A 14,610-nucleotide genomic window follows, 5' to 3' on the forward strand; every position below is an offset into this window, starting at 1 on the left:
TCTTCTTCCTCTTCCTCTTCCTCTTCTCTCTCTTCCTCTTCCTCTTCTTCCTCTTCTCTTCCTTCCTTCTTCCCTTCTTTCCCTCTTCTTCCTCTTCCTCTCCTTCTTCCTCCTCTTCTTCCTCTTCTTCTTCCTCTTCTTCTTCTTCCTCTTCCTCTTCTTCGTCTTCTTCTTCTTCCTCTTTGACTTCTTCTTCTTCCTCTTCTTCTTCTTCTTCTTCTTCTTCTTCTTCTTCTTCTTCTTCTTCTTCTTCCTCTCCTTCCTCTTCCTCTTCTTCCTCTTCCTCTTCTTTCTCTTCCACTTCTTCCTCTTCCTCTTCTTCCTCTTCTTCCTCTTCCTCTTCCTCTTCTTCCTCCTCTTCTTCCTCCTCTTCTTCCTCTTCCTCTTCTTCCTCTTCTTCTTCCTCTTCTTCTTCTTCTTCATCTTCTTCTTCTTCTTCCCCTTCTTCTTCTTCTTCTTCTTCCTCTTCTTCTTCTTCTTCTTCCTCTTCTTCCTCCTCTTCTTCCTCCTTTTCTTTCTCCTCTTCTTCCTCTTCTTCTTCCTCCTCTTCTTCCTCTTCTTTTTCCTCCTCCTCTTCTACTTTTTCTTCTTCTTCTTCTTCTTCTTCTTCTTCTTCTTCTTCTTCTTCTTCTTCTTCTTCTTCTTCTTCTTCTTCTTCTTCTTCTTCTTCTTCTTCTTCTTCTTCTTCTTCTTCTTCTTCTTCTTCTTCTTCTTCTTCTTCTTCTTCTTCTTTCTTCTTCTTCTTCTCCGTCTTCTTCTCCGTCTTCTTCTTTCTCTTCCTCTTCCTCTTCCTCTTCTTCTTCTCACTACAAGAAATTCAGTCTCCTACAACTGTTATCAGACAACGGTTGAGAAGAAACCCGTCGTCCCGAAAATAGAAACAACGGGCTTTTCTTTGTAATTAAAAAACAGTTGTCCTGGTTATCGTATAATAACAGTTATAGCTGATTTTACACACTATTATCTAAGTTACATGCTTTGATATATTGACACAATAGTTATTTGAGGCTCTATTGTTTAGAACGCTTTACAATAATGGTGTCCACATGTTGTGTGTATATAAATTCATTTTCATCATAAGACGATGGTGTTTGGCAAAAACGTTGTGCAAGTTAGACAATAGTTTGTAGAAACCAACGTTTTACTGAATATCAGACAACAAAATTTAAATACCATTATCTAATGCAAACTTCATAGATAATGGTTATTGCTACCGTGAGATAATGTGTTTCATACAACAGTTTAGGATATGGTTGTTTGAATTTGACGTTTAGAAGACGGTTTAGGATATTGTCATAATAAACTGTTGTCTGTTTAATAAAGATAGAAAAAAAAATTGACTTGTATATGTCACATGCCAGTTACACAAACCAAACACCAACATACCACGCAAATCCAGTCCATAGATTAACCAACCAACAGCAAACTAGAAATGGTCAAAGCGAAATTGTAAACCAATTCTAACAGAGTAGCAAACCACATCAATAAATTTAGCAATCAGTACATGAATTGGACAAGAAATTCAAATCAAATTGGAACTCAAACAGAGCTGTTTCGACAAAGACTTCCACAAACAACAATAAATGTTAAAATGAAAATGGGTAGACAGTTCTCGTAGCTTGGCTTTGCTAAGTTGCATGCTGCTTAGCCACAGTTTTGAAGGACTTGTGTTATGACCGACGCCAAGCAAATCTGCATATATAGAAAATATAACATTAACCTTAAGAACTACTAGTTTGATACCACAAATTGTATAATTTTATCATTTGCAATAATAAACATATCTCCGGCCGGCCTCCTGTCTCCAAGCAAGCCATAATATTCCTATGTGTTTGTCCACCGAATGATTATTTTTGCTATGATAAAATCATCATCTATTATAACCAAACAAAATCAAAGTCAACTAGATGATGATCTTACCACGGCAAAAGTAATCTCATCAAGGGGTTGACCAGAAGTACATGTAGATATATAATGTGAGTTTCACCTATCAGAAAAAGACAAGTGAGCAGTAAAAGGATTCAAAGTTGTATAAATAATCCTATATATTACCATCATGGAAGCTGAATCCATTCTTCTTCCTCTCACATATAACTAGCATTTTCATCATCATGTTCATCAACATTTGGGAACAGGGGCGTTTGTAGCTCATTCTCAAGTTCTATTTCTACAGAGCCATCATTTCCCTCATCAGAGTGGTCATGAATTTCTTTTCTGGTAGCTTTAACACCACAGACCAGAATTTCTCAAGAGGATCATCAATGTAGCAAACTTGCTTAACATGTTTTCCTAGCACGAAAGGATCATTTACAAATCTTAATTTGTTCAAATTAACCAATATAAATCCCAAGTCATCGACCTTTACCCCTTTGTTAATATCTACCCAATTACAACGAAATATAGGAACCCTGAATTTATTATAGTCTAACTCCCATATACTTGTTATAACTCCGTAATAGGTATGTGCAGTATGTTCAACAGTGTTATCTTTTTCAACAAGCATCAATGTATCAACAACAACAGAAACACCACTACACTGGACTTGTCGATTATCATCGCCATCCTTGGTACTATAACTAACACCTTTGATTCTGTAACCGCTGAATGTAAGAACATTCTTGTTAGGCCCTTCTGCAATCCACCTTATCTCATCAGTTATGCCATTATGATCATGGAGCAATTCTGTTTCAATCTGTCCAAAAACATATTATTTATACTAGTTATAATATAATTATAATATTATAATAGGGAGTTTGAGTGTATACTTATAATTAAGCTACTTTTAAAGTAAATGAAATGAGTTACTCCAATATTAAAGATATATTTTACACCCTCCTATACCGATAAATCCTTAAGCAAGGACTATATAAATATGCAGATCATACATGTACTTGGATTTAGGTTTTTTTGACTCATGCTCAAAAATCATGTGGAAGTCCAGCGCAATTAGTAATTAAAAAGAGGGATGTGTTTTAAATTGTTATTGGAATTTTTGGAGCTCCTATATTAGTTGTCACTTACATTTTAATTAGGATGACATAAAAGTAGTAATAAAAAGACTAATAGAAATCTTACCTTTTTCTTGAACCATTCGGGAATTGATCATTTTGCTTGTTTTTTAGCCATACTTGGTCATTTTCATGCTGCGGGTATCTTTCCATCAAAGATGCCATATGTTCACTACAAGTAAAAAAAATTGCTTTAATAGTGAATCATGAAAAGGCTGAAAATAAATGAATAACAAAATACACACACACACGTTAGTAACTTACTCAAAATATGGCCTGATGTCATTGCTATTTTGCAGAAAACATATGTGTGCAAGCTGCAAGTCCTCGTTGCTCGGCTTTATGATTGTCACACCGGATAGAGGTCTGGTTATTCCATTTTGCTCATCCCTACCCTTTTTTGGCAAACCTATGGTAGCTTCTTCAAAATTGACCAAACATTCAACGGCCTCCTCGGCAACATATGCCTCTGCAATACAGCCTTCGGGATGAGCAGGGTTGCGTACATATCCCTTAAACGCCTTCATATATCTCTCGAAAGGATACATCCAACGAAGAAAGATTGGCCCGCAAAGCTTAACCTCTCTCACAAGATGAATTGAGAGATGGATCATCACATCAAAAAACGAAGGGGGAAAGTGTTTTTCTAGCTGGCATAATGTTTCCACCAACTGAGATTGCATATTTTCCAATTTATCTACATCGATGACTTTACTGCAAATTGCTTTGAAAAATAGGAAAAACCTTATTATTGTGCACCTGACTTGCTTTTGTAGTACTGACCGAATCGAAATTGGAAGCAAATGATGCAATATTGTGTGGCAATCATGAGATTTCATTCCAACAAGCCAAAGTTTTTCCATAATAACAAGATTCTTGATATTTGAACAAAATCAATCTGGTAACTTCATAAGAAGAAAGGATGAGCCAACTACCTTCTTTTCCGCATTTGATAAGTTCCATGAAGCCAAAGGTACCTTCTCTTTCTTTCCGGGAGTTTTTGGCCTCAGCTCCGTTCTTATTCCTATGTCAGCCATATCAAGACGGACAGACTCCCTATCTTTTGTCTTTCCAGGAATATTTAGCAAAGTTCCGAGCAAAGATTCACATATATTTTTCTCGATATGCATCACATCGAGAACATGCCTCACCGAATCTTCTATAACTGGTTGCAAGAACACGTCGATAAGTGGTTGCAAGAACATGTCGATATCATTTCCAGGCTCAGTCGGTTCTGATATTAACAAGCAAAGCATAATGTACTTACTTTTCATATAGAGCCAAGGTGGAAGGTTGTAAACCGATAACAAAACAGGCGAACTTGAATATTCAGTACGGTTGCCATGAAAAGGATTGAAACTATCGGAGGATAAAGCCAACCGAAGGTTCCTACTCTCTGATGCAAAATCAGGCCACTCTTGATCGACATTTTTCCATGTTTGCGAGTCAGTCGGATGCCTCAGTTTACCATCCTGTTCTCGCTCCGTCTCGTGCCAGGTCATGTTATTTGCAATCTGAGGTGTGTTGAACAAATTTCTTATTCTTGGTATCAACGGAAAATACCATAAAACCTTTGCAGGGACTCCTTCCTGTTTTTCTCCTTTCTTATTCAATTTCCATCTAGAGGCCTTACATATACGACAAGTTGTTTCATCTTCATCTATCTGCCCACGATATAAGAGACAATTATTCGGGCATGTGTGTATCTTCTCATACCTCATTCCTAATGTACATAAGGTTTTCTTTGCTTCAATGAAAGAAGAAGGGATATTGTTGCCATCCGGAAGCAAAGACCCAATCAATAAAAGAACATCAGAAAAACATGAATCAGACATACCATGCTTCACCTTCAAGTTGAATAACTTAACCAAAGCTTTCATCTTACTGTAATTCTCACAACCTGGATAAAGAGGTTCATGCTCAGCTTCCACGTGATTGATGAAATCTGAAGAATCTGAAGAGAAATCATCATCATCTTCGTCAGCTTCACCCTTTCCTGTGTACGCTTGGTTAACAGAACCAGAGGAGTCACTTTCCTCCTGTGGAGGACTTTCTACCGGATTTATCTCCCCGTGCCATATCTAGTGTGTATAAGTTTCATCAATGCCATATTGGAAAAGATGATTTTAAACAATCCGAGCTTTCCAAGATTTGCTGTGTGCGCACTTTAAGCAGGGACAACTTATTTTGTCTTCGTTATACCCGTTCTCAAATGCAAACATCAGTAAATCGTCCACTCCTTTTTTAAACTCTTTTGTTCTTCTATCAGCTTTTAACCATGATCTATCCATCTTTTGACTTGAACAAACTGAAAAAGAGAAATGGCATAATGATATGGTCAAAACGACACAACTACAAAATGACACAACTACAAAAACGACATGGTCAAATAAGATGAATCCTTTTATTGGAGTCATGGTCAAAATGACACAACTACAAAAACTGCAGCTACACTATCATAACAGAGCAATGATATGGTCAAACCTGCAACTCCAAAAACAGAGCAGAGATGTACATTGAGCAATGATAAGCAAAAACATCTAACACAAACATAACATTGAGCTAGAAAAACATAACATAACTACAAAAACTAACAACTATATTAAACTTGAGTTGAGCAGAGAACATTGAGCTACAAAAACATAACATAACTACAAAAACTGTAACTATAAAAACACAAATTAAATTACATCTAAATGAGTTGAGCTACAAATTAAACACAAATTAAACTAAAAATTAAACACAAACAAAACTAAAAATTAAACAGAAATTAAACTACAGATTAGTTGACCTAGATTAGTTGAGCTACAAATTAAAAAGAAATTAAACTATAGATGAGTTGAGCTAGATAAGTTGAGCTATAATTTAAACACATATCCAAAGCACACATAAATTCAAGTAAAATGTAGTCCCCAAATTACTAAACAGAGGAGCTCACATAGAAAATCAAAGGCTTAAACACCAAAAACACTAGAAACAATGGAGGTTGAGTAGGTGGAATTACCTATAACGGAAGTGAGTAAAAGGAGGGAGCCGCCTCCGTGATGAAGTAGAGAGTAAGAGAGTAAGGGAGTCGATGAGATGATAAGCGAGGAACGACCTAATTTCACTATGCAGTTGTTCAAACATAATTAAAGCTCAATGACTGTGATATTATCTTAAATTTTGAGTACACGTTTGTGTGATTTCCGGGTAAAAGATCGGATTAATTCATCAAGTCGATGAATCTCTAACTCAGTTTAGGATTTTAGAAATTTCGGGTTGTGTGATTTCCGGGTAAAAAATCGGATTAATTCATCAAGTCGATGAATCTTTTTCTCGGTTTAGGATTTACGAGATTTCGGGTTGGGTGATATACGGGGAAAAAAACCGAAGTATTGCATCATGTCGATGAATCACTAACTCGATTTAGGATTTGCGAGATTTCGGGTTGTGTGATATACGGGAAAAAACCGAAGTACCACATCATGTTCTCTAACTCGGTTTAGGATTTTCGAGATTTCGGGTTGTGTGATATACGGGAAAAAAACCGAAGTACTGCATCATGTCGTTGAATCACTAACTCGGTTTAGGATTTGCGAGATTTCGAGTTGTGTGATATACAGGAAAAAACTGAAGTACTGCATCATGTCGATGAATCTCTAACTCGGTTTAGGATTTACGAGATTTTGGGTTGTGTGATATACGGGAAAAAAACCGAAGTACTACATCATGTCAATAAATCACTAACTCGGTTTAGGATTTGCGAGATTTCGGGTTGTGTGATATACGGGAGAAAAACCGAAGTACTGCATCATGTCGATGAATCTCTAACTCGGTTTAGGATTTGCGAGATTTCGGGTTGTGTGATATACGGGAAAAAAACCGAAGTACTGCATCATGTCGATGAATCACTAACTTGGTTTTCCATATTAAAAAGATTACGGGTTGTGAGATATACGGGTAAAAAACCGAATTACTGCATCATGTCGATGAATTACTAACTCGGTTTAGGATTTGTGAGATTTCGGTTTGTGTGATATACTTATCTGGGTTATTTTGGGTACATTATATTCATAATCTGATCTTATTAATATGATATACTTATTCGTATAAATTTATCGAAATTGTAGGATAAAATTAATTAATTGAACATATAATGTATAAGATCATATTTTTAACAATACACTCATCCGTATAAAATTATCGAAATTGTTGGATCAAAATATTATTAACAAAATATTAACAGAACCGTTGTTACAAAGGACGTCTAATTACACATATTTAGACAAAACTGTTGTACCTAAATCTAACATGGTTGTTTCTAAAAAATTATTTTCACTTATTTTACTTTTAGTAACAAAAACAATATTATACGAAACTGCATTGGCCGTTAGATGAAAGCCAGCTTGCAATCTCATCCAATGGTTTGATTTTTCATTTTCCCCCAAATCGTTTTTTTCTCCCCCCATTTTTCCCGGTGTTATAAAGTAACATTTCAGCTCATTTCAGCTCATTTCATCTCCTCGCAACCCACGATCATTCAACCCCAGCTTAGCGACGATTTCGACGATTATACCCACGATCACTCCATCTCCAGCTTAGTAAGGTATATGCTCAACCCTAGAGCAAAGATTTCATAGATTTTTGGGGATTTTTTCTTGGGGATTTTCGATTTCATAGCTTCTTATTTTGGGGTTTTTTTTGGGGTTTTTCGATTTCATAGATTTGGGGGTTTTGTGTATATGGATTTGGGTGGTTTTTTGATTATATGTATTTGAGGTTTTCATTCGATTACAAAATTTGGGATTTTGTGTATAAAATTTTGCATGCAACAGCTCAATCAATTAAGGGTGTGTTATTCCTTTTTATGCTATTTGTATACCTTTTTATATGGTTGTTGACTTGTTTGTTGAGGTGTTTACTGATGATTCTTGTTTGGGTGGTTGATGATTCTTTTTTATGTATTTCGGGTTTTTATGCTGTTTATATTCCTTTTTATTCCCTTTTACTGATGATTTGAGGATGTTCTGGTTGGATGATTTGATGATTTGGGTGGTCGATGATTTGATGATTGGTTGCCTTGTTTGTTGAGATGTTATATTCCTTTTTATGCTTGGTTTCGTTTTTTTTTCTAATTTTGATTTTAGAAATTGAAGTTTGATAAATCGGATATGGTTAATTTGCTCATATTTGCTGTACCTGGGTTTGATAAATTGAAGTTACCTGGGTTTTATATGAGTTGTAAAATTTGAGCAAATGAGACTTTTATATGTTAGCAAATGATCTAATTAATATGTATCTAATTCATATGTTATCTGATCTAATTCATGGTTTAATATATGTTTTTTCTGACAAAATATCAAGCATATATGTTGTCTGAATTGGAATAATTTTACGTGAATCTTGACTTATGTATGATATCGGTTGTCTGAATTGGAATAATTTACTGAAGATATATGGTAGTTTATGTTCTAAAACAAATAATTATTAACTAAATGAAAATTGGAGACGTCTATAAGTCTTATTGGTATGCTAGTTTATATGTTAGTTTATATGTTAGCATATTTGACTATATGCTAGTTTATATGTTAGCATATTTGACTATATCCTAGTTTATATGTTTTATGTTTGTTATGTTTTATATGTTTGTTTTTCTGTGGCATATAGATTATGGCTACACCTAAAAAGACAATCGATTCAAAGAAGTCAGAGTTAAAGACGAGAAAGTCACCAAGGATAGAGAATAAGAGTAAGGAGTTTAAAAGGAACAACCGATCTTTATCCCATCAGAGTACGATGAATGTGATCAGGGCTTTAAGGAAGACAAGATCCTGTAACAACCAGACACCCACTGAGACCCCCACCCCATCCACTTCTTCCCCAAAATCCGTAAAGAAGAAGGCTATATCTGAAACCTTGCAGAAAGAAATTTCGAAAAAAAGGAAGTGAGCGAAGCCTGTTACCACCACAAATGATAGTCAAGGACTAAAACTGCTTAAGCGAGGCTGTGTAACCATGCATCGAATTATAAGATGGAAGATCATGGGAAACAAACTTACAGTAACTTTTAATGGTAAAGGAGAGCCGTTTGGTCCTGAAGCGGCAGAGATGCAATCCCATATTGGGGTTTTGGCGAGAACCAAACCACTAATATGTCATGATAGTTGTAAATGTGTACCTGATGAAGTAAAGACAAAGATTTGGGACTGTGTGCCGGTAAAACAAATTAAAAATATTATGTTGATTTGCTTCTTTCATTATATATTCATTTTTGAAATTGTTTTTTTTAACTTGCTCATTTTTTAAAAACTGCTTATGTTGATTTGGTACTGATGTGTATCTGATATATTTTTAATTGCTCCAATATATAGATGGCTTTTGTTTTGCCTCCGTCCGCCAAGAAGTTGGTTTTACGTTCGGCGGGTCAAAAATGGAGGGAGTTTAAAAGTCGGCTGACGACACAATACATTCTCCCTTATCGAGATCAACCTGAAATGCTGGCATATCCTCCTGCAGATTTTTCTTTTATAGAAAAAGCACATTAGGATATATTTGTTGCTAATCGCACGTCACCTGAGTTTTTGGTATGTTTCTACTTAGCATTTATGAAGCACTTGATGACTTGTTAAGCATTGGAACAATATATACTTACTAATCATCTTATAACCAAACTTATGCTTTTTATGAAGAAATGTCATGATAAAGCTGTAGGAAAAAGGATGCTAAGTGTATATCCTCATCGCATGTCTCGAAAAGGTTATGCTAACCTCGAGAATGAATGGGTAAGTAATAGTGAAAAAACTTAGTTATTACTCAAGTAATGTGACTAATGCTTATACTATTACTAAGGAGTTCATCTACATATGAATGCAGTATCAATCTCATCCAGATGAAGAGGAAGTTGATCGATCATCAACCTGGGTCCTCGCAATGAAGGATAAAGATGGAAAATTTTTAAGTGACGTTGTTCAGAAAAAAGCAGAGGAAATTGTAAGTAATAAATTTGTGTCTTAATTCAGTTTGTTCACTACCTCATCATTTAATTAGGACCTTTTTTCCCTAAATTGTTAGCAAACTTTGAATTCCATATTATACTCCATGTACAAGTTTGACAGTTACATAATTGGATTAGTCTTTTATATGGAAATAGCACATACTGATGATATGGTACTCGTAATATTGTAGGAAAAACTGAAAAAGGAGGTTAAGGAAGGGACACTAAAAGCAGAAGGTGTTGACGATGTTTTGACCCTGGCGCTTGGTAAGCCTGAGCATGGTGGGAGGGTCCGTGGCCAAGGTGTTCATGTAAAATAGAGCATTTACTTTGATCTCCCTAGGCAAAAGAAAGCCAAGAAAATGGATGAAAAGATACAGGAAAGAGTTCAGAGATTCATGGCAGAGGAAACTCCAAAGATTATCAAGGAGAGAGATGCTTTCTAGGCTGCAGAAATGGAGAAGCTCAGGGCAGAGATTTTGAAAAAACCTGTACAACAAGATGGTAGTCCGAAACACACTTCCCAACAAGCAAGTTGTCACTCTGATGACGGGGTTGACGGGGATATAGGTGTAAAGAATCCTTATACACCTGAAGCTGCAAAGAAGAAAATTCCGGTTCAAAAAGAGGGGGGTGTTCAAAAGTTTAAGAGGATTGATACTTTGTTTATTGATTTTACGGAGGAACGTGATGATACTCAGAAGGTGTCGGGGAGGATGAAAGTTTTAGGTTTGTTGAGGAGAACACATGTGAGCAGGTGAAAGTGAATGCTTTAGATAATTCTTTGATGAAATTGGCTGTAGGATCGCTCAGCAACATTGTAGCTTGTGCGAGGATTGATGAAGTAGTCGTTCCTGAGGGTGGAGAGCAGAAAATCCATGGAGCAAGACTTGGTGAAGAGAATGCAAGAGTGTCAATCACCTAAGTCATTCAAGGTGATGCCAAGATTCCCTTCCCCATCGGGAATGAAATTGTGACTGTGGAACAAGCCGTAGGAACTTTTATCCCATTGCCGAGAAGCCTGATAACCTCAGGGAACAGTAACACTTCTAATGTTTTGTCAGTTCCAAAGGTCATAATCTTTTTCTCTTAGTATTTTTACTGCATGTAGTATGTATTTCATACTATTTTAACATGGTTGTTTTTTTGCAGAAAGGCAAGAAAAAGAAAATAAAGAAGACGTTTAAAGTGGTTGCAGATGTTGAACCAGAGTTTATGCTTGAGAAGGGTGAAAATTACCCATCTGGACTTAAGCGTTTGTGGACATGGGCACAAGGTGCCCTAGCTGATGGGAGGACTGTTTCTTTTGACCTATGCAAAGAAGCCTTTGCCTCGACAAAGAAACATGTCATTTACTTATCAGATATTTATGCGGTGTGCTCTGGAGGTGAAATTTCAGGCTCTTTCATTTGCCTTTTTATTCAGTAAGTTTCTCCACATATTTAATTATTATTTTGTAGATAATCCCTTATCATACTCTACTCACTAATGCTCATTTTATATGTAGCTTGTTAAATGATCATGTCAGAAAACAGAAGATGAGCAGCATGATAAGGTTTGCAGATCCGAGCACGATTGGTGCCATCGGATGTGGTAATGCAGGCCAGAGGTCACGTGCACTGGCTGCACATTTTAAGAATGCTAAGAAAGGACAGTACTTTCTATTGCCTTACAATGCCATGTAAGTTTTAATAGAATATCCGCGTAGACATTCTAATATAATTTTATGGTTAAACATGATTATATGTCCTGCAGTATATTAGTTGATTTTTTAAGAGCATCATAAGTGAAATTCAAATTTTAAGGTTAAATCTGATAATATTCAGTGAAATTCATAAGTTTAATTACTGAGTTTATAACTGGAAATGTTTGTTTTAATTTTTGGGTTGAATTTTTACAATAGGTTGATATTTAAAATAAGTGAGGATGTGTCACCTTGGATTATTTTTGGGTTATTAATATTGGCAACATGGTGTGCATTAGTACAAGATTTGCTTAAGTACAATATTAATATTAACATGGTGTTCAATTGTTGCAATTTGAGTACCAACCATTGGACTCTGACTGTTGCAAATCCTGAGGTGGAGATTGACTACTACATGGACCCTCTCTAGCGTCGAATTGTTAATGGGGAATGGGTCGATGTTGTGGACAAGTAAGTTTAATTTATAATTTTTGTGCATGTAGTTTTGAACCATAAAAGACCACATATTTTTCAGTGATTTGATTTTTTTGTTGGTTTTTATGTGGTTGCAGTGCCATTAAAATTTACAAAGAGGATCTGAACAAGGTTGTGAAGAAGAAAATATTGTGGGAGAACATGGTTGCAAAGAGGATCTTCTTCTTCTTCTTCTTCATCTTCTTCTTCTTCTTCATCTTCTTCATCTTCTTCTTCTTCTTCTTCTTCTTCTTCTTCTTCTTCTTCTTCTTTCTTCTTCTTCTTCTGCTTCTCCTTCTGCTTCTCCTTCTACTTCTCCTTCTCCTTCTCCTTCTCCTTCTCTTTCTCCTTCTCCTTCTCATTCTCCTTCTCCTTCTGCTTCTCCTTCTCCTTCTCCTTCTCCTTCTCCTTCTCCTTCTCCTTCTTCACGCCGAATAAATGGTATTTGTCCATATTATACAAAATTAACAAAAAGTGAAAATGAAGTCGATGCATTAGATCTATCTTCCTGAAAAGCGTCCTCTATATCTTTTTGCGCAATGATAGATTCATCAATTAGGCGACTTTGAGATTTGACCACCGTATACATTTTCGCTTTTGGATTCAATACACTAGGAACATAATATACTTGTGAGGCTTGACTAGCTAAAATAAAAATCTCATTTGACTTTAATCATGAAGTCATATCAATTGTAACCACACGATTCTTATCAATTCGCACACTATTATCGACACTATCAAACCATATATATTTCAACAATTATACATGATTGCATCCTTGATAAATAAGTCAAATAATTTCTTGTAGTTAACCATAATAGTGAAGATTATTTCCGTGCATATTTCCTTTAAAAACAATACAAGAATCGGATGCAGATTTTGTTGAAAATTTATATCCATTAACTTGACAAGTCTCAAAAGTCATGACTTTTAATATCGGTCCTTCAAGCAAGTCCTTAAAACGAGATCTTTCCACCTCATCTTTATCAACCTAATGATAAAAAAACATGTGATGCAATGTAGTAATTATAAGAATTAAAAAAAACATGTAATTAAGGTTGCAAAATATATAAATACCTTTTGTTTAAACCAAGTTTTAAATCAACTCTTGACAATACGATCTAAATCTTGTGGTGTTGTTTCCGGGCGTTGTCTCATAACACGATCTTGGTACTTTATAAAATATAAAATCATGCATGTGTCATTATCAAAATTATTACGCATATTGTTTAAAGTAAGATTTTGGTACCTTAGATAAGGTTGAACTTCAGGAGAGTTTAAAAGAACATATTCTTCCGCTAACTCTCGTCCATCATCATTCATGTATCGAGTTCTTTCTTTTCCAAGAGATTGAATTGGATATTTGAAAACTTTTCGAAATTTTGCAGATCAAACAAAACCTCGTTATGACGTACTTTATTATCAATCATATTAGAGGCAAAATAAACGGAACAAATATTACGAATCTCCTCCTCCATATATCGTTCGGTAATTGAACCCTTAACTCTTGCTTTATTACCGACTTTTTGTTTTAATTTCCCAAACAAACGGTCAATCAGATATATCGAATGCCAATAAGCAGGTTCGGCAAGTCTAATTTCTTTGGCTAAATGTACAACCAAGTGTTCTGTCGAATCAAACTAACTTTGAGGAAAAATCATTTCCAACAAAAACTACGCTTTGATAACCGATTTTTCCATTATTTCCAAATCGGTTTTTTTAACCATGGATGAGCATATATCTTGCAAAAAGTTAGAAATTTTCGTGATGGCATCCGCAATAAGCGCCGGTAGAAGTTCACGAATTGCAAGAGGTAATAATTTTTGAAGAAAAATATGACAATCGTGCAATTTGAATCCGTAAAATATACACTCTTCAACACTGCAACAACATGATATATTTGAGCAATAACCATCTGGAAGTTTTAGAGCACTAATTCATGCACACAAAAGTTTACGTTGTTTTCTAGTAAGGGAATAAGGTGCTTTAGGTGACTTTTCTTTTTCATTGATCCACAAATATGGTAACACCCCAAAATGCTTGCAATCCGCTCTTACTTTTTATGATCTTTTGACTTTGCCGCATCAACAATAGTAAAAAAATGTTTCCAAAAACATTTTTTTCCGTATGCATGATGCCAATTGAATATCGTAAATTATGTGATGACCAATAAGGGAGTTCGTAAAAGATTGGGACAAGAGTCCAATGAAACTCTTCCCCGTATCCCACACTTCTTGCCTTCGAATTAGTCTTTCCGGGTGGTGGAAAAACTGAAGTATCAAGCAACTTCTTAACACCCTCCCCGGATAAATGACCACGAAACAATCTTCTTTCTTCATTATTAAACAAATTACTTTTTTGACAGAGTGGATCATTTGATTCAAGGAATATTCGGTTCGCGCCATAGAAACTATACTTTCCATAATATTTTAATTGAAACCCTTGCACACTTCCAAGACACACTTGAC

The 14,610-nt window shown here is 35.5% G+C and overlaps 1 protein-coding gene and 1 long non-coding RNA gene across 2 annotated transcripts; one reads left to right on the top strand and one right to left on the bottom strand.

Annotated features, from left to right (window-relative positions):
• Window positions 1–2,167: 2,167 nt before the first annotated feature.
• Window positions 2,168–9,110, bottom strand: LOC141660214 (uncharacterized). The gene is made up of 7 exons (XM_074467178.1): window positions 9,050–9,110; window positions 8,786–8,946; window positions 5,493–5,570; window positions 3,944–5,089; window positions 3,273–3,679; window positions 3,129–3,180; window positions 2,168–2,692 (listed from the first exon to the last, which is right to left on the bottom strand). The coding sequence occupies exons 1-7, from the start codon at window positions 9,108–9,110 to the stop codon at window positions 2,168–2,170; spliced, it is 2,430 nt and encodes an 809-aa protein (XP_074323279.1).
• A 788-nt stretch (window positions 9,111–9,898) lies between these two features.
• On the top strand, window positions 9,899–11,402 carry LOC141723547 (uncharacterized). Its single transcript, XR_012576302.1, has 3 exons — window positions 9,899–9,980; window positions 10,176–11,056; window positions 11,137–11,402. It is a non-coding gene; the product is annotated as an uncharacterized LOC141723547 (long non-coding RNA).
• Window positions 11,403–14,610: the final 3,208 nt, after the last annotated feature.

Source organism: Apium graveolens, chromosome 5 (assembly GCF_009905375.1).
Source record: "Apium graveolens cultivar Ventura chromosome 5, ASM990537v1, whole genome shotgun sequence".
NCBI classification, from domain to species: Eukaryota; Viridiplantae; Streptophyta; class Magnoliopsida; order Apiales; family Apiaceae; genus Apium; species Apium graveolens.